The sequence below is a fragment of the Dicentrarchus labrax genome, unplaced genomic scaffold (genome assembly GCF_905237075.1).
Source record: "Dicentrarchus labrax unplaced genomic scaffold, dlabrax2021, whole genome shotgun sequence".
NCBI classification, from domain to species: domain Eukaryota; kingdom Metazoa; phylum Chordata; class Actinopteri; family Moronidae; genus Dicentrarchus; species Dicentrarchus labrax.
This window is the reverse complement of record NW_026136724.1, coordinates 3,682,254-3,710,136: the sequence shown is the minus strand read 5'-3', so window position 1 is coordinate 3,710,136 and position 27,883 is coordinate 3,682,254. Positions and strand designations below refer to the sequence as shown.

The following is a 27,883-nucleotide window of genomic DNA, read 5'->3' as shown; positions in this document are numbered from 1 at the left end:
AATGGATTATTGTAACTTTTTGAATGTAATTGAGTATATTAGCATTGTGCTATTTTTACCTAACAGAGCTGCTACTGTAGCTACAACTGACAATCACAAGATAATGGTAAATACGTAGTGTAGCATTAGCACTCAAGGAGTCATAAGTCAGTACACTGATTCAGTAATGTCAGTGCTAAAGTTTGCTAATATTATCCACCACAGGCTACTGTTCATAGCAGAGGTGTATAGAACAAGGGTGTGTTTTGTGCTCATGAATTCAACTTTTCATTTGTAAGAAAAAGTTTGTGTTATTTTAGTCTTTAGTCTCGCTTTAAGGAAAGGATTTTGTTCACTCTTCTGCCACTGCCAAAAAACATCCTACTAAGACTTTTTTATACCTGCAGGTAAGTAGCTACCCTACATTAAGGCTAGATATTAAATTACATGTATTTTAACATTCACCTAATTTACAGATTAAATGTTACGTGTCATCACAGCTCAGGTGTTCTCATACCCTTAACCTTTACCTGATGAACCACATTTATGGCTGAAATTTAGTTCTATGTAGAAAAGAAATAGGAATGACACTGCAATGTGTTCATGTGCCACCTGATGATTGTCTGCCTGACATTACAGACCTGTATGTTCCAAATCTGAACTTTTACCAGCCTGCATTTCATGGTAGGAACAGTGTACATTTCATTGACTCTCACTGTCTGACTGATAGCAGCATTTGAGAACACATTTTTACAAGTTCCAAACGAGACTTGATACGCTTGATACATTTGTCGTAGGTGTAAAAACCTACTTGGCAATAAACAATTCTGATTCTGATTCTGAAGAGTTAAAAGAAACAGAACAGAGTCGTCAGTTATTGCCTGAAGACACAACTTTATTAATAAACCAGCAAGCAAAGCATGTAAAATACAACGCAAGATGCCCAGGAAACAGAGACAGGCATGTATAAAAACCCAAACAAACTACTAAAGTGGAGATGGGCAGCGGAAGCCTTGCCAACGGCTGTAAACAGAGTGACACAGAGAAGAAAGAACAATGACAAGAAAGAATGAGCAGCCGTAAAAGAGGCGGCGTTGACGAGTGTGTGCTGAGGTTGTCGTTTACATCCACACAATAAAGACATTCACAAGTGTCTGGTAGAGCGCAGGGACTGGGCTGCTGGACTGGAAACTACTGTGGCAACACAGGAAGAGGAGGAGGTGCTGGACTGGTTGTACGTGATGCCTTGGGTTAATAGTCTGACTCCAGATACACTACAGTGAGTAGCAGAATACAGTTAATGCTGGTTATGGGTTAATACTCTGCTCTCTCCTCTCCTGCAGCCAAAACCTGACATTTCTCAGAAGACAGAGAGAAAGAGAGAGAAAGGACACTGTTCATCGATCAGCAGTAATACGTAGCATGGTTCACACAGGAAAATAGTGTGTGGATTACCAACCAGGCAAAGCAGCTCCACAGATCCCAAGAGCCCCATTTACACGTACACACTTGCGTCTGGGGACTGCCCATTGTTCCAACGGTCCAGTATTCCGAAACCCCAACAGTCCGAAAAACGTCCCATTGGACTGAAAGCCCATTTGCCCAAAAGCCCCTTATTCCACAAGCCCACTGTTGAAGGCCAGTTTCTGTTTTTGATTTTTTTCTCTATTGTCTTTCATTGATAGTGACAGCTGAAGAGTGACAGGAAAGGGGGGAGAGAGAGAGAGGGGATGACACGCAGCAAAGGTCCACAGGTCGGAATCAAAACCGCTGTAGCAAGGACTTGGTACATGGGCGAAGCCCGTTTTTGAGAAAATACACACTGTATATGGAGGTTTTTGCCCTTAATATCTTAGTCTATTTGGACATGCAGGAAAGGACGAAGTCAGGTGACCTTTGTCATCATGGTAACAATGGTAACAATGATAAACATGGTTACCTTGTTAAGTTTAGGAAAAGATTTGGGTTACTATAAGTGTGTTAGTTACATCAGTTAAGTTACGCAGGTAAGCTGGTGATACCAGAGTGTGCATTTTCTGTCAGACAAACAGGCTTTCAGTCCAATGAGACATTTTTCAGACTTTGGGGGTTTCAGAATAATGGGCTGTCGGAACAATGGAGATAATGTGTTAAAAAAACGGAAATGAACTTGGTCACAGTTGGCTGCAGCATTATTACCTTATCTTGTAGATTAAAGACTTTATTCAAATTTTGGGGTCAGTAGGGGCCCAATTTATTTAGCCATAGTTTGGAGCTCTGTGTTGTTGATGTAAGTCCTGTATGTTAGATACAGAGAAATGTCATGTACTTTTTAAATACCATAGTATCCTGTTTATGTTGCCTTGAGGTTTTAGTCTTTGCATATGCTTTTAGCTTTCTACCTCTCCTCTCCTCCGGCTCTTGTTTACCTTTCATTCACATATATATGTAGGTGTCTCTGTACAATGTATATATATCTGAATGTCTTTTTTTCTTTGTCTCATATCTTTTATAATTGTTGCATTTGCATATTGTCTTGACCTTCAATGTCTGTCTACATGAAACCACCTATATAGCTGGGAGACAATACATTACATACAGTATTAGCTACTGTGTTTGGCACAGCTGCATCTGCAACCGAACAGCAGCTGCTCATTTTAACCACCGGAGGGGGTATATATTTTATGATATATGGCAAATACAGTGCAGCAAATTGTGTCTCAAATGCTGACCACTATGTTTGTACAAAATATCAGTTAAAAGAGAGAGGAGTGTGCTGCTCCTTAAAGCCATCATTTGTAGAATTTGGACATAATTATAGCATTTTTTCTGATGGCATAAGCTTTTGTTTTAGAGTAAGGAGAAAATAAACCTAGTGCCAACTGATGCCATCTTTGTCTCTTCAGTATCTAATCTACTGCTGCGTTTTTTCTGATACTACTACTGAGCAGGATAAAGTTACACATTATTCAACTCTACACATAGTGCATTTAAAGATCAATGACGAATCTTTGAAGGTGACGTCTAAGTCAGTCTGATGCATTCTGATGGTGTCACTGAGCACTGACAAGATATAACTCTCTGTGTCTCTCTCTCGCTGTCATTCTTAAACACACACATCCGTATACACACGTAACGCTCATACATAAGTGTCCGGTGACAATCGGGGATCGAGGCTGAGAACCCTGCACCGCTTGGAGCAGAAAAAAACAAAAAAAGAACAATGATCATCTAACACAGCAATCGCTCAGCTGTGACACTGAGCTGCTGGGTCGATTTAGGCGTGATAGGCTTCCTCTCTACAGGTTTGGCTTTGCCTCTTCCGGTTACCTTCCATGCGTCTACCTGGCTCGGAGCCATTGCTGCATCAAGACACCCGCTAATGCACTCAGTTTCAGGGTTAGACCGATATATGGGGTTGACAGATTAAAGGGCAGATATTGGTGTTGTCTGTAAAAACTGTAATTCTCTTTGGGCAGTTTGTTCAGTTATAATGTAACCAGCAAATCTGTTGACATTTTATAGCTGTAAATATGTCATATTCAGCAATTGTACCTAAGTTGTCTTTTCAACATGTTTTCACCACCCAGGCAGTAATGTATTCCAGTTTCCCCACCAATAAACAGGTGTGTATGGCCTGACCTACAGAGCTCCGAACAATAAAACAGTTTCATTAGCCTGGCCTTCTCTGGAGAGGTTTAGTGTCTCCTGATTGTGTAAATGTGGTTAGGGTTAGGGTTCATTCACCTGACCAGAACCATCAGTGGGAATCACAGAGGCTGCTTACAGATATTTGTGGTTGATCAACACTGCACATCACAAGTCAAAGTGATGACTAATATTTAAATAATACAAATAAATCAATTTAAAGGCTGGGTCACAAGACAGATATGACATGACCACGTAGTAGTTCTGTTGGTGCACCCTCTGATGACAAAATGTTGTAATAAGGCCCTAGCGGACCCTCACATACTCACAGTTGCGTTAAGGACAATTCCTGCTAACGTGCCCCTTTGATCAGCCCCAGACTGCTCGAATATCCCTTCTAAGCGGCCCAAGTGTTCATTCCTCTCTCTAGACAAAAACATTAGAGCAAAAAAATCCTCAAGATTTTCACCACCAATCCAACAAGTGGTCTAAGACATACATATACATTACGTTTCCATGGCTACTTCCTCCAGCTTCTCCAAGTGGATCCCAATGCGTTCTCAGGCAAGATGGGATATATAATTCCTGCAGCATGTTCTGGGTCTGCCCCAGGGTCCACTCCCAGGTGGACCATCCCTGAATTATGAATGGTGCACTGAAAGCTGAATGTCCGAGCTTCTCACACTGTCCCACTGGGCCAGTCCAGCCACCCTGAGAACCCCTCCAAGAATTCTGGGACCTGTGTTGTCAGGGACAAAAGCTTCAGTAGGATCCACAAGGGCAAACTGGACTGAGGGGGGCCAGACTGATGATTCAAGAAACGTTCAAGCGCAGTATGCTTTAAACAAAGTGCTTGTTGAATCATTGAAAAGCAATTCGACAATCACGCCCGCTTCAAGCGAAGTGTGCAGAGGTGGATTTGAACCTCTCTAAAGCTCTCCTTTTTAATCCTTTACACAACTACCTCTGTCACTTTTTGCGTGCAGCACAATTAATTCTTTTGAGGAGAAATTGTACAAGGGTATGCGGAGAGAGCAGCCTTTCCCAGAAGAGGGACAATCATGAACTGGCGTGTTTTTTTCCCTGTCCAGACATATTGACATGATGATGATGATTTTCTGTGTATTTCAGCCACAAATATCAACACGTAGCTTGAATCCCTGTTATTAACACAGCCATAGTCTAGGATTTTAAATATAAATGTTGACCAATACTTCAGCTCAAAAGTATTGGTATCGGCCCCTAAAAAACCCATATCGGTCGAACCCTGGTTAGTATATACACATATACATACACAGCAGTGGGAACATACTGTGGAGGTAGGGCTTGAGGGAGGTTTGGTTTAACTACTGATTGAGAAATTTCAATAAACTCCTAATAAATCTGGATTAATTCTGATTAATCCAAAAGAGTGGGATTTTTGATGACTTGCTGACTCGAGACATTGAATTCTGGGAAGAGTCTTGTAGTGTAATCCCTCTGTCAGACTGTACCATTAAACTTCAGACTGATTGACTGAATGGAGATGTAGGAGCGTGGGTTTTGGCAGGAAGTGTGCACTTGTTGACTGTACTGAAGTGGATCAGTGGAATGGAGAGTGGGGAGGCGGTATGGGAGGGGGGCCCTCCTCACAGGCAGAAGTCAAAGGTCAGGTCGGACTTGCCCATCTTCTGTCTGTACACCGTGTCAAACTTTTCGTTCATAGAGACTGTGAAGACGTCCTTCCACAGACCCACACGACCTGCAGGTAGGATACACAGGAAGAGGGAAGATTTGTAGATATTAATAAAAACATTCAGGTACCTTTCAACACAACCATGAACGTCCGCCTAGTAAATTACTCAGTACAGCTCAAAGATATAGTGTCCTGTATCTGAAACAGTTCATTAAGCAGATTCTTTAAGCAAGGCTATATTACTAACTGGCAACTGTTCCAGAGCCCCAGAATTACAGGAGCCCTCATCTATGATTTACTGTGTGTCAATGCAAGGGAATCAATAGGGGCCGAGCAGCTCATTGTTACCTTTTGGACCACTAGAAAATGAATCCGACTATGATCTTAAAAGTCCAGGGTTTAGGATTTAGTGGCACTAGTGCTGAAGTTGCAGACTGCAACCAACTGAATACCACTTGCCTTCCAAGCATGTAGGAGAAACTACATTGGCTACAAAAGGCCCTATTTCCGGCCAATGTTTGGTTTGTCCGTTCTGGCCTACTGTTCAACGTAGCAGACTCCGTAGAAGAGGACCCGCTCCATCTGTAGATAAAAACAGCTCATTCTATGGTAACAAAACCACAAGGAGTCTTATTTTCTGGTGATTTTACACTAATGAAAACATACCTATGAATATTATATTATATTTCTGACAATAGATCTTCCTAAATGTTACACACTGGAACTTTAAGTTTCACTCTTACTTCTGAAAGATATATGTATCATTTCATTTTAACCACAGTTCCACGCTAAATTAACCAATCACTTGTCATGGAAGCCACGAGTATTATCATCCATGCCCTACATGCGGAAACCAATGGCACTAGTGACTTTAGAGTACAATAACAGCACACTGGCACTGATATCAAAACTAAAAGTGAGGATGGAAACATTGGCTTGAAAAGTTGTAACAGGAAAGAAGAGAAGACAAAACATCTTGTGACAAAAGATATAACACTGGATATAAGTGTGTGGCAATGCATGACAAGCCTGAAAGTTCATTCTTGACCTTTGAAGTAGTACTTTGAGAAAATAATCTTAAGTCAAGGTCCACTCACTAGATTTTTCTTAAAGTCATCTGCAGACAAAGTTTGCTTAGTTGTCTTATTTACTTTTTTTTTTTAATTTATGATTGATTCAATTAATTCCTCACCTTTTTTTTCCAGTAGTGTAAATCGTGGTTCTCACCTTGGGCTGGGACCCCCGGTGGGGTCCTTGGAGGGTTCCGGGGTTCCCAAAAAAGTGTTTGGGTGTTGAATACTGTCTGTGTATTCCCTCCGTTGATCACTGCTCGTAAGTGCCCTTGTCAATTTCCCAAAAAATTTTATATTTTATATATATATATATATATATAAATATTATATATTGGGCAGCCCCTGGTATGTAGATCAATTTGGAGGTGCTTGACACCAAAAAGGTTGAGAACCACTGCTTTAAATAATTCCGTGATCTACTTCAATAAACCTTTTGGCAAAGGCCTTCAATTTAAAGTAAAACTAGTTGTCTTTTCTTGTTTTCCATCTTGTCAACAGCATCTTCCTCGGTTCCTCATTTACAGGCAGAAATGTATTCATTGAATCCCATCCTTATTTTCTGTCCTCAAAATGCTATTTTAAAATTGTAGCAGTTGGCTTGAAGGCTTTTAGTTTTGCTTCAGTACTGCGACAGTCTGTATATAGCCATGCTCAGGAGTTATGACTATTCTGCATTAATTCTCATGATTCATCTGAAACATTCTGATGGATGTTGTTTTTCTGCACTGATAACATCACATTTTATTTGACATGCTTCAGCTGCAGAGTGAATGCAGCCTGACGTGGCAGTGACTCACCTGCTGCAGTGTGTGTGAGACAGATCAGACTGATCAGACTGTCAGCTGTGTGTTAAGCCTATAGCAGACCAGACTTCCATGCACTAAAAGAAAAATAATTGATGGGGAAACAGAAAAAGAACAGATGACAGAAAACCATAACAAATTAAAGCAGGAATGGCAACAGAAACCAACTGAATAATTATAACAAATCAGGGAATAAAATGTAAAAGATGTCTAGATGAAACTCAAAAAGGGTTAAATAAAAAGGAACTGGGGCTGCAGCTGGAAATCATACAGTCTATAGTTGAAATGCAATCTGTTGCAATCTAGATGCATGTAGCCACACGATGGTGCTATAATCATCTCAAAGACACTCAGGTCCATGCACGTGTATGTATGTAGGCTGGATAACAGTGTTTGGAGGGTTACTGCAAAAATGTAATCTGATACAATTACTAATTATTTGTTTATCAATAATCGTATTGCCTTATCAATAAGATTATGTGTATTGTATAAGAAAAAAAATTTTGACATCTAAAATGTGTCCTCTTCTCAGTGTATTTTTTTTTTTTTTAAAACTTGCTTTAGTTAGCAAATTCAGGCAGCAGCCTACAGAACATTTTCACAGCTGAAAGGCAGAACCTGCACTGTACTGTGATATTGTTCCCTTTTCTGCTTTAAAGACAAAATAATAGTGACATTTCCACCCAGTGAAAGCACCAGAGTGCTGTTGTGAGACTAGTAAGTGTTGTGTGCACACTGCACAGGTGCATGGAAGTATACCATCCTTTTTTTAAAATATACGTTAAAATCAGAATCCTGCTAATAATCCCAATTTTTATTTATCATAGAAACTCTTAGTATATTATTTTGAGTTTCAATTATTTCACAAATAAATGTTTCACTTACATATTTTAAAAATGTTTCGTCTTAAGATCAAGGTTAGGACGGTTACTTTAAAAATGTAATCTGATACAGTTACTAATTACCTGTTAAAAAATGAAGTCAGAAACCTAACCCAAGTATAACATTATGAACTAATATAACTTGTTTACTTTCTATTACTTTTGAATTACCTCAATACAAACTATGCAAATAAAGACAATGGAAAATAAATATTAAGTACTGATGTAGGTATATTCTATAAGACAACAGAACAATGTGACCTTAGAAAAGAAAATGGGAACAAGACTTTTAGCATCAAAAATGTGTCCTCTGCTAAAAATAATTACTACAAATAATAATCGGTTGTTTTTCTGTAACTGTAATGGATTACAATACATATCTTTTTTTATGACTACGTAATTCAGTTACATGTGATCCGTTACTCCCCAAGCCTGTATAAGATTACTAATTTAATTTAAATATTTAAGTACGTACATTGATAAAACACAGTATCTGCTACTATTGAAATGGAGTCAGATGTATGTGAATGTTCCTTGACTATCACTGTCACAGAGCATGAGGTACCATAAGCCAAGATCAGTGAAGGGTTAAACTGTAAAGGAAGTAATATAAAGCCTGTACTTTCCTGTGTTCCAGTGTTTGACGTGTAAACAGTGTCTCATATAGATTTGTCCTGTTTCCAAAACCAACTGCTCAGCTCATTTTGGGGCCCCTGGGGGTTAAAGTGCCAACAAAGTCGAACAATGTGTGTGTGTGTGTGTGTGTGTGTGTGTGTGTGTGTGTGTGTGTGTGTGTGTGTGTGTGTGTGTGTGTGTGTGTGTGTATGTGTTCCAGTCAGGCTAGGTGAAAGGGAAAAATGTCTTGTGAAACTGGTGTGAGGACTCCTCTCTCTGCCTCTGTCTAATCCTGACCTAATTATAATCTCATTACAATGTACAGTACGGTAGAGTGTGTGAGGCATTAGTGTATTTATATTGGACTATATCAGATGATGAGACCAGCTGTACATTATGTAACATGCAGTATCCTGTCCTACTTAAAGCACTCACAACTCACCATAGACAAACTCATTAATCCCTACAGTCTTTTAGCAGAATAGGACCCACGAACAACGCAGTAGAACATCTTTATAATGCTTTAATTCATAGGTTTGTTACTTCCTAATGATTTCTTCCTAATGATGTTTCCTGGAAGGAACAGTGCTATTTGGTAGTAGTCAGGGAAAATGGAGACAAAGTTAGTTTAGCTGAGTTTAGAGGTAGTGATTTCCAGAGAAAGTTCCGTGAAAAAACTTTTGAATTTAAGTAAACATCTATTAACATCTATAGGGCCAGCTGCCCTATAGTCACTACCAGTTTGGTTGAGCTTAAAATGTTGATTTTTAATGAGACTCTCCGAGGTGTTGATTGACCCTACTTTACATTATATTTCAGCCAAAGTTGGTGATAACCAACAATCACACCAGAGTGGTTTTGCGGTATCAGAAAAAGAGCTAGTGATTTATCTGTCCTCTACCTCTTGGTCTTTTAATAGCGTTGTAAGAGGAGGCTGAGTCGATATCATGAGCTCACCGATATGATTCAGGCCTGATCTAATGGCTCTAAAAGAGGAACATTAACCACGTTTATGCTCTCTCTCCTCTCACATCCTCCTCTTCTAGCTGTACAGTTCTTTCTCTCAAATGTGTTCAAGACTTATATTCCATTTGGCATCACCGCAGTGATGTCTCATACCAGGGATTGTATTTGTTGCACTTATTTGTGGAAATTTGAACTGGACTATGTCCTGGAAGCTTTTTGTTTTTCCTTGTGCTGTTTCTTGTTTGTCATATTTGCTTGACTATGTCGGGTCTTGTCTTTTTGCCAAATGCACACAGAGACTAAAGAATGTATTTTGTTTTGCTAAAATTCCCTATAAAAAAGATCTAAACTTTCTTTCCAGTCTGACAAATGCCCTCAAGGGATGTCACTTGAGTCAGTTCAAGTCTGAAAATGAAACAAATCTGGTAAATATATAACATATAATAAGTGATATACTTTAGCTCTGAAAGGAGCCATTGTCCATTATGTGTACTTTAGATTAGGTTTGTGGAGACCTTACAAAATGCAGTTGCGATGTTTAACCCGTTGAGATAAATCTGATAAACACCAGACTATGCCAACATGCAAAATGGGATCATGGGATACCAACTCATAAACTGAAGGAACTCCGACAGAAGAGAACATGTTAGATGTTGTGAAAGTGTAACAAAAACTGACACTCAAAACTCTGCATAGTTAGCAAGCCAGAGAGTTTAAGCAATGTTGTGTTTGTCCTCTCCCACTCACCCCTGCAGATGGACAACGCCTCAGAGTTTCCACACTGCTCAATCAGCTGGTTGCAGCTCTCCACCATGCCCTCCAGCTGAGCCTTGTCACAGGAAACACCCAGGAACCGGGCTAACTGTTCCACCAGCGTCCCCAGATCCTGGAGAGGAGAGGAGAGGAGAGGAGAGGAGAGGATGATAAGTAAAGGGAGTTCTTAAAATGGGAAATTTATGAAAACAGTAATCACACAAATACAGAGAAAACTGCCTCCCTCTTGAACTCTTAAATAATGCCAAGGCAGTGATTCTGTTTCCCCAAACAGCATCCACCCACAGCTGCAGTGGACACACTGTTCTCTGTGCTTACACAATCTATGTGGCATAAAGGTGAGAATCACTGACTGCAGACATACGACAGCTGTAAGGACAAAATGTACAGCTCTCTAGGAACACACTTTACGGCTCCGGGTTATACACATGTTTGCGTGTGGGTGTATGTGCCTGTGTGTGTATCTAAGGCAGGTTCAGTTAGAGTAAGGTTTGGCTAATGCTATGTGACTCGCTAATGTGATGTGCAGGTATACGTTCCCCTTGTTTGTATAGTGCAAAATATGGTTGAGGTTGATGGGAATTACACTTTTTTTTTAATAGATTAAACAAACAAGATATGATGTTATTAATTAATTGTTAATTAGTTAGGCTAAAAAGGCCTGGTAGTCCGTTAACTTTGGACAGAGCTAGGCTAGCTGTTTCCCCCTGTTTGCCAAGTTAAGTGTTTGTGTCCTGACGTTAGCTTCTTATATTTAGTGTACAGTTTTAATAGGTTTTAGTTTTGATATTCTTATCTAACTATAAAAATGTCAAGCTATTCGTTTAAAACAGAAATAATTAAACACTTGGGTACAAGCTGTAAAAACAACACTGACATGTTAGCCTACACATGCAGCAGACACAAAGCAACATTAGCAATTATTTGGACCCATTTTTCTGGCCACCTGCTAATATTTTACTCCAGTATTTCTTCTCCTTTTAGCTCTAGTTTAATCTCCACCTTGAGAAAAATATCTAGCTCTTTAGCTGCTCTATTCAAACAAAATGAGAGCATGAGACTGAGCCGAATCATTAAAGAACCAGTGGCTGGGATTCAGTGGCATCTAGTAGTTAAGTTGCAGATTGCAACCATTTGAATATTGTTTGTCTTTGTAGGAGAAAATAAAGTGGCTCTATCTAGACCCAGTGTTTGTCCATTCTGAGCAGAGTCAGTTCAACATGGCGGACTCCATGCAGGGCAGATAAAAACGGCTCATTCTAATCTTATTCTCAGGTGAGTATACACTAATGAAAACATACCTATTAATATCATGAATATATTCCATTTCTGCCAATAGATCATCCTAAGTGTTACACTCTGGAACTTCAATGTTGCGGCCTGAAAAACCAAAACTTTTGTCACTACGACTCTTTTTACATAGTTTTGATTATTCTTAAAATAAAAAAATTTGATACAAAGTGTTGTTTTATATGACCACCACTACTGTGAATATTAGAACATGTCTGTTTCTCTCTGTATACTTAGACGCCAGGAAAAATATTTAATTCAGCGCTGCACTTTAAAAGGCCAGCCTACTTTTGTCTAAAGCTTTGTCTAAACAATTACATTCAAAACAAGCAGATACATTTTCATGGTTAATGTGATGAAGGTTAATGTGTTAATAAGTTACAATTTGAAATGACCTCTCAGATCTGTGAATCTCTGCAAGTAGAGGAGAAATAGCCTCCAAAACAAAGAGAAATACAGCACCTCAGATGTTTCAGTTGGCATAAAGAGTGGATTGCTTTTTTTATTCATACATAATCATCTATAAAATGATTTTAACAGCACAGCAACAGTGAAATTGCAAGATCAATTGCGTCTTTTCCCTTCAATTCTAAGACATCTCTTCTAAGAACAGCCTATCTTGTGTGAGTCTGTGCCTTGTAAACATGATAAGATCAGATAATGTGAAAAGGGACCTTTGACGAAGCAAAGGGCAAATATTGATCTGGCATATTATGTTCTTTTTCTTAGAATAGAGAGTTTTACACAATAATGTTCTGTACAAAAAGATAGATAGGATACATGTGTCTGCCACGTCATATGGAAAGAGGTATAGAGGATCGAACTGAAGTTAAAAATAGGTTACGGCTGTAGGAAAATGATGGGGAGGGGACCTCAATTAGCGAGGAAACAGACTTAATTTTGTAATTTTTATTTGTACAGTGAAAACAAAATACCTATTTAAAAAATACTTATTTAGGAAAACAAAACCAAGTTAGTCTCACTTAAACTTACTAGTAAAAGCTGCTTAATCAAGAATATTTTTTAAACAAAAAAATGACATTAGTGTTACTTAAACTTAAACAACAATTTTGTTCAGTTAAAATAACTTACCACATTACAGTGTATAGTGTGAGATCTGGAAGGTTCCCACCAATGTCAAGGTGCTGAAGAATTGTCCCTTCCCAATATGTTACCAATCTCAAATGATCTTAACATTTTGACTCCACAGTGTTACCACTGTAGATCTATGCTGACCTGCCAGGTTTGTGTGTTTTTGAGCAAAGAGTGGGCTATTTGACGAAGAGTGAGAGAGCAAGATATGGAGTTACCTGACCTGATCTGGCAACCTGCTGTACTACCAAGGTTTCTGGTTTCAACAAAGACCATTATGAATGCAATTTATTTCACATCCATACTAACAAAAAAAGTATGAAAGATATGGAGGAAAATCAGTATTGCTTCCTGTTGTAGTTGATCAATATATTTTTTTCAAAAACACATTCAAAAGAGAGACTGAAAAATGCAACGTTATACAAGTAACCTTAACTTCGTTAATCCACTCAATTATCAAGACCTGTCAAAATCATATTTAGGCCTTAGGCTTAAAATTCTGATTATTGGATTTTTTTAAGACCCTGGGGGCACCCTGTTTTGTTGGCTAGCAGCAAATGGAGTCTGAATGGTGATGAATGAATGGTGGTTTGAAGCACTTAGTATTAGTATTAGAAGGCTATCCCTCCCCCTCCCCTTTATGAGTGTATCAGGAGTTGAGATATCATTGTATAAGCCATTATTTTATGGAGATATTGTACTGTAGTATTAGACACAGCTTGTCTAACTAATGAGTTTCTTTGTGAACGTCAAGCATGACTTAATCAGTAGAGTCCTGTCAGCAGAAGCCTGAGACACACAGACCGGTGAGCTCTGATGTCACAGTGAATGTCTGTAAGTTCATGAGCTGATTATAAATTAAATAAAGTTTGAATATAAATTTAATTTTGAGGATTTTAGACTTGGGGAATCAGTAACTATCTTCTTTAAACTAACCTCTCATAACCTCTTGTTTGAGGTTTTATTAAAGTTTGCCATTTTATTTTCCCACTTCCAACATGTTTCATATGTTATATTTCTCCAACGCTGTGTGACAAACAAAGGACATCACAGAGGGTTAAATGTAGGTTAAAATGTCACACCAGAGGGCTACACATACACAGTCACATTCATCTGTACAGAAGCTCCACTGGAAAGTTTTCTGGTTCACTGTACCTATCTGAACCAAAAGGTCCAACAGTCAGACGAGTCAGATCTGCAGATAAGATCTAGCAGACAGAGAAAGCACAAGAGACAGTGACAGTGTTACCTTGTACATGTCTTCATATTTCAAGAAGAGGACATTAGAGTCCATACGATGTTCCCAAAATTCCTGAACATGTTCAAACCAGGAACCATATCCCACTGTTAGAGAGAGAGAGAGAGAGAGATGCACTTGGATGAAAACAGTACAGTTCACTGACTTAAAACCAGATGGAAGCCAGTCCTCCAGTAACCTTCATACTTACGCTTGTCATTCATGAAGCGCCGGCAGAACTCCTGGAAGGTTCCCCGGTAGCTCATGGTCCTGAGTGAGCGATGGAACTGGTAGTAAGACACCACCAGGTCCTTAGGGTTACGAGCCATGTAGATCACCTAGAAGAGAACCACAGCAGTGCTCACTGCAGTCAGGTACATAACTGTGACTGTTTATTCCTCAAAGAGAAGCTTATTTTTTCAAGGTGACGGGTATTGGTTATTTTATTGAGCTACAGCTTAAAAGAAGGAACTTCCTTCTTCTTCCAGAACGTCAACATTTATTTTTTAGCTCTGTTCTTGTTAATGTAGATGTAGCATCTGAATCCTAGCACAATTAAGACAGGACCAGGTTTGATGTGGGTGTCAGAAAACGTTTAAAAATGTTCATCCACTATCTTTCTATCCTGGGAGAGAGAGAAAAGCTATGGAGAAGATTTGCCTCTGCTGTATTGCTTTTATCGCACTGAGGGGAGACATCTGGAAACATCTTGTTCAATTCAATTCAATTCAATTTTATTTGTATAGCGCCAATTCATAACAGAAGTTATCTCAGGACACTTTTCAAATAGAGCAGGTCTAGACCGAACTCTTTAACATTAATTACAGAGACCCAACAGTACCACCATGAGCAAGCACTTGAGCTTTGATTTTGAAGAGTGGAGTCTGTGGATGACACAAAACTGAATGAGACAATGCCTAGAGTTGATGGAGCACACATTAATCTCGTTAAGGCTTATGTCTCAGGTCGTTAATTTGTGGTTGAAGCACTACAGAATAACAATTTGGTTATTGGAGCTGATGTTTGACGTCATCTTTCAATGACCTTCTCTGGTCTTGACCCTTGACCTCTTGACCCTGCATTACCATCCCATAGTCCTTTGCCCCTCATTTTGTGAAATAAATCATTGGACTGCACCAATCCCCGCCTCTGTCGTCTGGATTTGGGTCCATCCTCCGTTTCCCACCGACTTCAATGTTCTGCCTGAACGAATGCTATGAATATTTTTGATCAAATTCCGGCCAAAATTTTGGCACAATAAGTCTTGGCTACTGTATGTATACTGTCTGATCTCAGTGGACTGACCTTGGCCTCTCCGTTGTGCATGGCTGTGGGGAGGAATCGATAGGGAAGATGGCTTTTGATCAGACGAGGGGACGTCAGCTCCTGTGGAGGAAGTCATTATTTTATATATTATTATTATTATTTCATGTATATGTCTTATACAATGCAATGTTCTAGCCATACTGTCAATGGTTCCAGCTCACAATTCCAGCAGTCTGAGCTGTTCTGTATATGGGGTTTGTATAATTATATAATTTGGCATTCAATTTATTTTCTCCAAAACAGGTTGTGTATTAAAGGTCCATTTGGTCTGCCAAGAATGGAAGCCACAACAATGTGTGAATACTGGTCATCATGGACATTCCTTTTTTGTTTCAACACGTTCAAGTTTCAGAGGTTGAATGCAGTTTCCTGAAGAGTACAAGCAATAAGTGCATTCCCACCCACCCTGAGTGGCTGACTTGGCCTCAGAAGACATTATACAACTGTTCTCAGAGTCCCCATTTTGAGTAATCTGACCTTTAAGTGTAGAAGCAGTGTTTATGGGATTAGTTTGGTGCTTTCAAAACATTACATCCTTACAGAGAGTTTACAGAAACGTGACCTGGGATAAAAGAACTGGAGGTTAACACTAGCTATTCCGAAAACAACAGACCTTTTCACATGCATTTTAAAATCATCCATTGCAAGTAAATAACACAATGCAATGTACCCAAAAAAGCTGACATGAGTCATACTTTTGCTGGGTTGCAATGCAACACTGTTCAGGAATTGGGTGGGTTAAGAGAGAGAGAATCATGAACTTTACAGACTTGCAGGTCTACGACTATTCATTTGAACATATCCAAAAACATAAATCCAGCAGTGGGACGTGATAAGCCTTTGAATCAAGCTTGCTGTTTAGTTCTCAAATGGACATACAGTCCTTGTGATAAACTTGTGATTGTGGTGGTGTAAAATTGCGATAGCTAACAACAACATCTCATGTTTCACATCTAAACAAGGTGTTGGTTTTGTCATAACGCTACTACAGCAAAAGGCATACCCACTACAATGCAGAGTCGTTATTTTGCCAGCTGGCAAAAATCTTAATCTAAAAGCCTCCACAGGCCCAGAACTCCTGCAGTCTCCAAATGAGTCAGTGAAGGTCAACCTGATTTCAGCTACATTACCTGTATGATGTCCAGGCCAGGTTGGGGGTACTCCAAGACAGGCAACTGTTCATCAATGTTCATAAGGCCGATCTCATCTGGGTCTGCTCCCTGACTCACGAGATACACAATTTCCTGAAGTAGACTGGTGCCTACAAGGATCGAAGAGAGATCCAAAGGACGGGAAATTTAGGACGGCAGAAAGAGAACAAGAAAAGCAGTTGTCGTGTGCACAGAGGTTGAAAAATTAGACAGAATACAACTGTTGCAATGTTAGCCGAAAGTGAGTGTGTCAGTAAACCCTTGCAAACCTTTAATATACACTATCTTAGTGTATATTAGATGGTCAGACAAGGACCGATCTCTAGGAGCCTTATATCCTCTTTTAGCTCCTGGTTTTTTGGTTTTCTGACCCACAAACTCTGGTATTATCAGCCTCATTTCTTAGAGCAGCAGCTTTTCTTTTTGCAGCAAAATGGCTCAGATAAACCCACTGTACACAAGCTGACCAGCACCACACAGCAGATAGAGAAAGTAAGCAACTGTAGGTGGTGAACATAGTGACCAAAAACAGAGCTAAGAGAGTATGAATATGTGACTTACATTCATCAGGTGTGTTACTACATTGGTCATTATAAGATGGTGATATGTCAGATGTGTTTTCAGCTTGTTCTATGATCTGCAAGTGGCCCAAAAAAATATGCTACTTTTAAATAGTACTCCTTTAACATTGTCAGACTCACAATAGACAGTTATAAAAATAGGTATCAAAATCAATACTGCACACTCACAGATACCATCTTGTTTATTCCACGCATTCTTCTTCTTTGTCAAAAGCTTGAGTCTACATAGCCCACAATGCATCTTGATTGCCAGCAGTTCAAGATTTAGTTGTGTTTGTAGTCGCAAATGTATCCTTGATCTACTAGCCTCCTGCACAGATGAGGAGCAGCTACAGAGGTCTGGTAGAGGTCCACATCCCCAGATTTTTATTCATTTAAAACATTTTAGTCTTCAGCAACTTTTTCTGTCAGCCTGGTGATTCAGCCTTGCTGTCTTTCAATCCTAAATCAACAGTCACTTATGAAGTAAAACTACCAGTCACTGCCCACATTAAAGCAGAATCTTTGTCATCATAATACCGTTTTATCTGTTGCCATGCCAAAGTTTCATGTGGCATCCATGTGACTCATTTTGGTCAGCAGGACATGCTCAATGTATAGTTTTTTTGGAAAAGCAGGAGTCTAATAACACAACAAAATGAAGGCTCGAGGCTGCTATCAGATAACGCGTTGTGAAACCTGAAGGAGATGCTTCATTAAGCAAAGAGAAAGGTAATGGCTTTTTGATCAGAGTACAATCAATAGCATTGCTGTTTTTTTAATAAGCTATGGAGCTTGCCAGCTTTCTGCAGAAAAGGGTGATGGGAAAAAGACTGAGTGTTCTTGCTTAGAGGAAGAAGATGTGCATTTGCGTGGCATCAGGCTGGTCACATGCTGGCTGTGACACCAAATAAATCATGCAATGAAGATTTTTGTGAGTTTCCTACGAAATCTGTCTCACTCTAAAAGAAAACTTTTATTTCTCATTGGTACCAGTTATGGTGTGTTTTGCATTCATGAAAGGGTTCAGTTGTGTTTGAAACATCAGCAATGACAAAATAGAAGCCATTTTACAGCCAAACATTGAAACCAGAGACTCAAAAAAATATTTTAGGACACTGAGTGCAGGGCATGTCCAAACCAAAACTGTCAACTCCCAAAGAGTTTCTAATCAAGATGGACCCCTTGTAGGTCTATGCTAAATGTATTTGTCATTTATAATTTGTCCCTATGAGTCGAGTAGATAATGTACAATTCCAGTATGTATTCTATAACTGCTACTGTCATGTAGTGATTTGCACGTTTTTGGCAGGGAAATCTTTGCTCTTTATAATATGTATACATTTAACCTTTTTATTGTTAAAAATATTGCAATATGGGTTTTTACTTTTACTTTTTTTTTATCCTGTTGAAAATGCAGTTTACAGCAGGTATAAAAGGTAATTTATCTGTAAATCCACCAATGTTCACTGTATTGCATTTCATGATGCAATATAATGACTATGATGTCACTGGACCGTAACGTATGATGCATATTTTATTGCTTATGCTTATTTAATAAAAAACGAACAAATTTGGTGTTGATGGCCATTTTTACAGTTGGAGAATGTAAGAATCAATGATCTCAAAATGCTCGATAATCTGATTAATCAGTCTATTACGAGTAAGAATTACTTTAGGCTTACAACAATCAATAATAATTGTTATTAATTTCTATATAATTTTTTGTCAAAGCCACAGGGAGCCACTGGAGAGGAGCCGTATGTGGCTCCAGAGCTGCAGGTTACCCTTGCCCTAAGCCTAACTATGGAAATAGGGAACATAGGACCCTGGAAACAAGTGCAATGACCCCAGCTGAAGAAATAATGCTAACTGTAAAGTTTGGTGGAGAAGAGCAATGGCCTGGGGCTGTCTTTAAGGCCAATGAAGGGCACTGCCATTTTAGACAGTAGTGTATTTTTAACAGTTTGGGAAGAGCTTTTCCTGTGCCCTCACAATGCCAGGTCCATAAAGAAAAGGTTTTCCCTATTTACTGTGGAAGAACTTGGCCTGCACAGAGTCCTGACTGCAAGTCCTTCCAACACCTTTGGGATGTACTGGAATGCAGAACTTCACCCAACATCTGTGTTGGAACTCACTAAAGCTCTTGTGTCTGAATGGGAGAAAATCCCTACAACCAGGTTCAACATCTGGCGGACAACCTGAAATCAGGAGAGTGATCACAAATAAAGAATGGTTAAAATTGATGCAGCACAGATTGAGATATTCTGACTTATGGTCTCTATGAGGGTCAAGCTCAAAAAACAATGGGTAATAGACTTTCCATAATGCAATTGGATTGCTTTCATTAGACCCTTGCTTCCTGGTAAACATCCATGTCTTTCAAACTCCATGCCCTGAGCAAGCTGTAGCCTCCGTGGCTGAAAGTAAAGAAAAATGGAAGTAAAAATGACACTTCCTCTAACGGCCACTTGAGGCTGGCTCCAAAATAAATCAGAAATCAGAAATAATCATGTTTACAGCCTGGTACAAGAAACGTTTTTGATCTTTATAGCTAATGTTAATTTTAATTCACCTATTTAAATTATATTAAGGCTTAAAGTTATGCATAATTAAGAGCATGGGCACTTTGAGTGTCAGGTGGGTGCAGTCACATGTGACCTGGCTTCATTCACCCTGTCTCAGATCCATCCACACTCCAAGTCTAAGCCTATTTCTGGCCAGAGACGACCACATGGCTCTTCAGAAACATGTGGGTGACGTAATGGAGACAACGTCCATTTTTAATTATAATGTAAAATGATATTGACATGTAAAGTAAAATTGGCACAGTGCCCCTTTAAATCGTAATTTTCATTTCACATCAATGCACGGCACGCAACCAGTGCTTCTGATTGTACTAGCCCTCTGTGTTTTATATGTGAGTGTGTGTGGGTGTGCAGTGCAGACGTGTACCGCCTGCAGGGAGACATGATTGAGCGTATGGCTGATGTCAAAACAGTCATAAATGCACCGGCATCACAAACTGTAGAGCTAGCCCACCCCCCCCAACGGTTTATGGAATCTTGCAAATCCCATTGACCAAGACTGCCACATGTGAGCCAATGGCATCACAGCTCTGCGGCATCCTAACCATGTGGCCTGCCATGTGCTTTCTTTCCCTCTGCACCAGAATAGACACACCAACACAGAGCAGAGTAAAGGAAACAGGAGCAAAAAAGCTTCAGGTTGCTTTTGCCTGCTTCTCTCATGTGCACAACAAACAACAAAATTCTGTGGCTATACATGAATTTATCATTGTTTTCAATCCACAATGTCATCCTGTTAAATGAAGACAAACTGCCTTGTTTACAGCTTGGTGATCTTGCAGTTCTTTCTGTATGTCTTTTGAGAGGTTTTCAGCACCAGACACATTTATCTCCATCCACAACAATCCTCTAAAACATGACGATCAGCAGGATTTATAACATCAATTGTGGTGTGAAAACTACAAAGAAACAGAGGAGAGGTCAGTTTCATCATGTTTTAAAAGCTGGAAAGGACATCAAGTTCCGATCAGACATTCATTGTTTTTGTCTAATGTGAGAGAACATTCCAGATCCAGCTGTGACAATCTTCAGTGTTCTTGGTGCCTGTGCCTTTTAGTCCTGGTGACCTTAACAGACAGTTACTGTATCTAAGCCTAAAAAGACAGCTTTGTTCCCTGGAAATGTCTATTTTTTATTAACATTAGTAACAATCTGGTTTTGATGCAGCACAACTGATCCTTTCTAAGTCCCGCCCCTTTTTGCTCTGTGCTCCAATCACAGTTGAGCAAGGTCAGAACCTGGGTCAACTTCCTTCTTTCCTGTACTTGAATATGCTATGTGTAGGCTCGTTCACATTTTTAAGGTGGGTAAAAGATAAAAGTGACATATAATCACATTTTAAGATAGCTAATGTTAGCAATACATATATACAGCACTGACATATTATTACCTAACTTCGTATAGCAAACACGTTAGTAACATACACCAACAGAAACATATTGAGCAGGCATGGAGTACATTAGCATTGTGAGTTGTTTTTCTGGCAACCCCAATATTCATTCTCTTTAAGCTCTGTTTTTGGTCTCCACCAACTCCTGATGGAACCATCTGGTACTTTAACTCCTAAACACTCCATTACGTTGACCAGCTAGTTACAAAGTTTGTCTGTCTGTTATTTGGTGCTGGTTTTTAACCCTAACCCTTTTTCTTTGAAAACAGCTGACTGAACCAAAAATGAATAAAGAAGGCTATAAAACCAAAACAGGGAGCTGAAGAAGCTAAAACACAGAGCTGAGGTGGTGATATTTGTATTACAGATACTTACGTGATCCATTATTTAAAAGTGCAACTTTAACAAAGTGTTTTATTCGCCTAACTCTATACCTTAACCAACGTTTACATGCCATATCCACCATCTTTTCCTACCAGTACTTTCAGAATTATCTGATATCAAGATTCTTTCTGGCAATTGAAAGGTCAGACCTCCTGATTGTATCAAATCACAATGAGGATATGTTGCACTAATTTGGCAAAACATCCATGGATGATGTAAATTATGATTGACTGGCGTAAGAATCACCTAGCAGCTTCATCAAACGGATGTGTGATATCTAAAATATGAGAATTAGCAGTTGTCTTGCCACAGTCAGCCTGAAAGGGACAGAGTTCCAGGAGAGTCATGACCATGTACAGTTAGCACAAGCCCTCCCTGGTTGGAAAGGGAGGATGCAGCACAAATCTATGCTTGCAGGGCAAAACCTATATAGGAAGCAGCATGGTCTGTTACATACAGGAGAGTCTGGCTCTACTGCTTTCTCTCACAGTATCATGTAACAGCATGTGTACTGCAGGATGATGAGAACGCTCGCCATCCACTCAGTAACATTTGCATACAAACATACAATGCATTCATGCATCTGAACCCATCAAGTATTATTCAATGTTCTGATAAACTCCTACACTGTGTGCTTTCACTCAGATGCTTTCACTTTTTAAACTCTTTGACCCCCCTCTACTATTTATGGCCTGGTTTTCCCACCCCTTTTTTTTTAGGGTTCTGGCATTGTCACACACAACTTTAAGTATGCTTATACTAAAGGCTTGGTCACACAAACTGCAAATTCCATTAATTCCAGTAAAATCACTGTGATAAGTGGATTAGCTCACAGGAGCAGAGACTACTAAATGTTTCACGTCAAGTTCAACTTTGTTAAACTTTGACCTGCAAATTTGCCTCATTGACCTTGACAGTGCTGGCTTTGCGAGGACAGAGCTGGATATCATAAAGTGGCGTTGCTATCGTAGCTTATTAGCTTATTTATAGTGCTGTCAGTTTAATGCGTTATTAACAGCGTTAACGCGAACCCATTTTAACGGCGTCAATAGTTTTATCGCGAGATTAACGTCTAGCACACTTGGTAGTTTTTTTTTACATGCTGTTGCAACAACTAGTAACGTTAGAAAAACTACAACACCACACCGGATCTAACTAGACCGGAAACAAAACAACAGGCACGCCGCACACACTTGTTTAAGAGTAGTAGACGTTACGTTTTGAGTGGATGGCGAGCGCGAGATGCTGAAATGGATGGATTCCTTGTTGTCTGAAAATGTCAACAGGCTTGTCTGTTTCAGTAACTGGCTCAAAGCAAAGAAGTAGTAGGCTTACCTTTCATTGGTAACAGTTACTGTTCATTCTTTCTGAAATAAGAGGCTGGGTTGAGCCTCTGGTGAATAAAGAGCAGTAGTCTGACTGCTATGTTCAAAGCAAACTTGAAAAAGTATTAAGCCATGGTTTAACTGCACTATAGGCTGAGTCCTAGTTTACCTTACATGTGCACTTTGTAATTTTATTTTGTATCGCCCTGTTTTGATCCTTTAGAAAGGGCTGTTGAAGGGGCTGTTTGTGTGACAAAGTATTTTTTTCACCCTTTTATTGATGGACAGTGTTACATTGTGTGAGAGATTATTTGCTCCAAGTGAGAATGTTAGTGTGAAATTGAACACTACAGTATACGCCAATGTTGTTTTCAATAGTAAACAACATTTGCACAAAGCAAGCCGATCCACTTTTCCATGTTGATAAGAGCATTAAAATGAGAAAAAATAATGGGACAAAAAGAAACCAAGGGACATTTAGAATAGATAAAAATGTGCGATTAATTGCGAGTTAACTATGACATTAATGCGATTAATCGCGATTAAATATTTTAATCGTTTGACAGCACTACTTATTTATTTAACCCTAACTGTTCCACAGATGAGCAGGGCTTTGCATCAGTTATGAGACAGGAATGGTACAAATTAGAATAAGCCTCGCTGACTTATTGTCTCATTAATAACTGCGCTAAGCTAATGAGCTAACGAGTTTGCCAGCTGACCGTAACCAAGTGCTTGTGTTTTTGTTACCTTAGAGTGAGCTTCTACAGACGCCACGGGTTGCCTTCTGTGGAGGCCGCCAAGTTGAACCGCCATGTTTCTACAGTAGCCCACAACGGACAATCCAAACACTGACACTAGGCTGCTGTTTCACTGCCACGGTTTCTCCCTAGCAGTTGGCTAGAGGCCACTAAATCCTGGACCTTTAAATCATTTCTTTATTAAATGAAAGGATGTACAATGGTGAACAAACTACGCGGAACAGTAGAACAGTAGAACAGTAGAACAGTAGAGATAAAATAGGGAGAATGTCTGGGAGTTGTTGTTAGCTACTGACCAGCACTAGCCCAGCCAGCAAGTTAGTGGTCGGCCCACCAGCGACAGCAGTGCCCCAACCAGCCCTGCCAGTATCGTCCTTACAACACTGAGCTTCTGATATTCTGCAAAGGTGCCCAGATGAATATTGCTGTACCACCTCGTGATCAGGCCTTTATAGGTTTACTGTTTTTTTCTTTTAATGAAAGATTAGTTACTCAGAAATGTCATCTATCAGTGTGTGACATTCCATGAATGAACAAAAGTGCCAGAGACATAAGAACCAGGGCCGGAGCCCCCACCCCCCCGCAGAAGGCTTCTACTGGCCACAAAAAATAATACTAATATTACTTATTTCATCTCCTAAATATTTATTATTTGAATCATGTGTCAATACTAAACACCTTTATGGTATTATCATGTAATATATAATATTTCTATATTATAAAATACAATATTATTGCTTGAAAACTATCTTAAAACAACCTGAAAACTATAAGATTCATCCTTGTGTGTAATTCTGTTGGAGTGGAATGTGAACTCCAACACAACAGTTATGACCTCTATGTACTGCTGGTATAGCAGCATCAATTCCCATGAGTACCAAAATGATGCATTTACTGTCTTAATGAATTTACAGTACAGTTATTGTTAAGCTGTGTGTTTTGGCATTGTATATTATCATATATTTAGATGATTCAAAATGAGTTAATTGATTAATTCAATTCAATGATGGGAAAACGCCATCAATTTAGGCTTCCTCTAAATTAATTTCCTGCAGATGATCACTAACTGCGTGCAGCTCACTTTCTTCCATTATATACTGTATGTGATGCTGCTGAGACGCTGAACCAGAACAATAATTCCTACGACAATGATCGAACTCTCTCTGCCCTTCTGCGTGCAGTGACAGCGAGCTCCAGCTGCCCAGTAGCCGTCACATGACCGGACCCACCCAACGCACAGCAGGGCACCGTGCACGGCGGCCACCCGCCTGCAGCACCGCTGCGCAACGACTCTGCTGGATGTAAACACCAACTTCCATACGTGTGTGATAACGCGTGTGATTACGGTGGATGATGAAGGCCAGCTTATGTACAGGCCAGCTGATGCACTTTGCAGCCAGGCATGATCGATTTACTCTGACTCATCTGATTATGAAATATGCTGGATACTGATTGTAAAAGCTTGATAGAGGCCTATAAAATGTAGTTCTGCTGCACAATCGCAATATAAACAGAGATATGTCACCCACCCAGCGCTGTTGCATGTGAAACCCGGCCTGATATGCAACTTTAATGGTGACTGTGACCAAGTGTCATGCAAAATAAACCCTATGACCGATAGAGGATGTACACTCGCTCGCCCTGTGCATTATTTATCTGATCAAACTTTAATAATCACAAGAGGAGCCTGCAGTCACCGCTGCAGCACAGAGCAGCACACAGCCAAGAAATCTGGAGACACGGCGAGCAGTGCACAGAGGGTGACGCAGAGGCTTGTTTACCTGACTTCGGGTAGGTGACAATCCATATGTCGCTACTTCTGAGGGAGAAGTTAGCGATCTCCTCCATCTTCCCTCTGCAGAAGGGCGGCAGCCGCACTCCATCAAACTCGAAGTATTTGCTCTCAAACTCAATCGGCGTGCTCGGCGTGTCTGCCTCGCTCTCGGCCATCCTCGAAACGAGCCGCCAGTGCAAGAGAAGGAAAACGCACACACCCACGCGAACAGTTTCTTTAATTTTTGTGATGGAGTCAGAGATGAGGATGATGGTTGATGAGGCTGGTGTCAAACGCGGCTGCCGCTCGCGTCGGGATGCTGGAGCTGGCGCGGTGGATGCTGCACGGCAGAGCTGACCCGCAGCCAATCACGCAGGAGAGAAGTGATGTAATGCGCGCGCACGAGGCCCAGCATCAGGACCACTCTCGGCGGGCCCGAGGATGCGCGCGCCCGCAGGGGAAGGATACTTCCCAGCACATTATACAGACCCACATGCTCCAGTAGGCTGCTGGAATAATCCCATAATCCTCTGCTCTTATCATAAACCTACTCAATCACCGTGTTCCTACATAAACCACAGGCCTATCATATAGCATTTATTATTGGGTAGTAAATCTGATATATGTGAGTCTGTAAACGTGGCTAGGGTTAATATTTTATAGTGTAGTCTTATAGGCTTTTATAGTGTTTGTGAGTGCTTTTAAGTTTGACTGATATATTGTGTGAATTGTGTGCATTTGTATAAATCTAAAATGAATAATACATACATATAATACTAATACTATAACTGCAGGAAGTTTATGTATATTCTTTAAGTCAGGGACCTCAAACTGCTGGCCCAGGGGCCTACAAGATTATTCTTTTTTAATTAATATTTCTAAAAATGTAGTTGCATTGCAAAATAGAAGAGAGCAGGTTTCAGGTCTTCATTTGTTGTTTGGCTATAAAAGTGATATAAAAATGTAACTTGAAAATTGAAATTGCCGGCAGTGGCCCCAAGCCAATATGAGTTTGAGACCCCTGGTTTAAGTTTTCTTACACCCCTTAAAATCAAGAAGGCCTCACGACCCCCTGTGATGTTTTGGCGACCCCTTGTGGCTGTACTGTATGGTCCATAGACTATTGATTTGTGCTGAATTATTCACATTTTCCTTCATTTGCATAATACTTATATGTGAAATATCCCAGAAAAAAATAATTTATCTAAAGACACTGTTGATTTACATCTTACCTGTCCGTTTTAATATGAACATTAATGAACTTGTGTCTATTGTGTGGCTGGGGGCTATGACTTTTCTATTCACTACTGTGTGGATACAGTGCAAACTCTTTCCTTGTTTCAGAATGCTCAACAATGCCTGTGACCAATTGTACATATGCTTCTTATATGGCATGTACAGTGTATGTGGTATTATGAAGTATACTATAATGCATCAAAATCTATGGAGGCCCATTTAGTCCCATGGTATTTAACACTGCACGTGCATACAACACAAACTCTATGCAGTTACATTTCAAAATGGCCACTATTGTATAATGCACGACTCTGAATAAGTTTGCGATGATGAAATGTACAATTATAATTACATACCACAATGTATTAAATTCTTAAGTGTATTGGAGCCAACATTCACCCTCCTAACTCCACCAATACAATAAGGTTAGTCTGCATCAGTGTGCACAGCAATCAAACTTATTCTCAGCAAGCGCTTCTTTAGTTACTATAATATCACTACATTACAAACAAGTAGTATTTTTATAGTACCATTGATTGATTGATTTTATTTATGAATTATCAGACAGGAAAAAAGAACATATCCACATGCTGAAGTGAAAACACTAATTTCCAACATGGTCTCAAGTTGTTAGGAGACAATAGAAGAAGTATAAGACATTCACCATAAAAACTAAAAAACACAGTCCTGAAGTCCGTAAGCATATCTCCCAACTCCCACATGAGAAAACAATGTTAACAGCTAAAGTAACAATGTTTTTGCAAATGTCATTATAAATGTCTTACCCTGTGTACTCCTCAACCTGTTCTAACACAAGATGTTCCAGAACCTTAGACAGGGTTGTTCAAACGGATACAGGCCTATAATTCCCAACATGTGGCCTGCTATTCCTCTTAAAAAGGGGACCGACCAACCGTCTGCTACTCAACACTTTAATGCACAATCCTATCATTTTTCTGTAATATTCTTATAATGGTGGTTGTTAGTTGTGATATTATATTATATTATATGTCTTATACAATATGTTGCAGTGTATAGCAATCCTTTTCATATAGGCTACTGTTTTGGCTTAGCTGGTTCTGACTTCCAGATAAAAGTAAAGTCCTCTAAATCATTAACAAGTAGTTAAATAACTTTACCTTGTTGAGAACCCCCCGGTCTATGGTCACCAATAAAATATGAAAGTGTGTGAGGATGGGCAAAGAAAACAGAAGTAAAGCAGGAGGGGGAGGAGCTTGTGTGTTTTTATCTTTCATTTCTTTTTTAAATGGGTCGTGACGTCATTGCTTGTTGTCTATCCCGCTTGTTGTTGATTGGCTCTAGTGTAGAAAGGCGAATTGACAGACGTGCATTACTCCAATCATACTTTCAGTAAC

At 39.7% G+C, this 27,883-nt stretch overlaps 1 protein-coding gene across 3 annotated transcripts; it reads right to left on the bottom strand.

The window, feature by feature from the left end:
- Positions 1–853: 853 nt before the first annotated feature.
- sult4a1 (sulfotransferase family 4A, member 1) lies at positions 854–25,659 on the bottom strand. Of its 3 annotated transcripts, none has more exons than XM_051391715.1 (8): positions 25,279–25,659; positions 16,469–16,599; positions 15,318–15,398; positions 14,224–14,350; positions 14,025–14,119; positions 10,367–10,505; positions 7,152–7,234; positions 5,204–5,347 (listed from the first exon to the last, which is right to left on the bottom strand). In XM_051391715.1, exons 1-7 carry the CDS (start codon positions 25,445–25,447, stop codon positions 7,185–7,187), a joined length of 792 nt encoding a protein of 263 aa, XP_051247675.1. In that variant the 5' UTR covers positions 25,448–25,659; the 3' UTR covers positions 5,204–5,347; positions 7,152–7,184. The 3 variants fall into 3 exon arrangements, with proteins under 3 accessions (XP_051247674.1, XP_051247675.1, XP_051247676.1); XM_051391716.1 differs by lacking the exon at positions 5,204–5,347 and adding an exon at positions 5,368–5,863; XM_051391714.1 differs by lacking the exon at positions 7,152–7,234 and having other exon boundaries at positions 854–5,347; positions 25,279–25,654.
- Positions 25,660–27,883: the final 2,224 nt, after the last annotated feature.

Coding starts and splice junctions, on each gene's coding strand:
- sult4a1 (XM_051391714.1), bottom strand. CDS start 25,447: ATGGCCGAGAGCGAGGCAGACACGCCGAGCACGCCGATTGAGTTTGAG. Junction 15,399..16,468: donor CTGGCCTGGACATCATACAG/GTAATGTAGCTG, acceptor CTTCCTCCACAG/GAGCTGACGTCCCCTCGTCT. Junction 10,506..14,024: donor AATATGAAGACATGTACAAG/GTAACACTGTCA, acceptor TCTCCTCTCCAG/GATCTGGGGACGCTGGTGGA.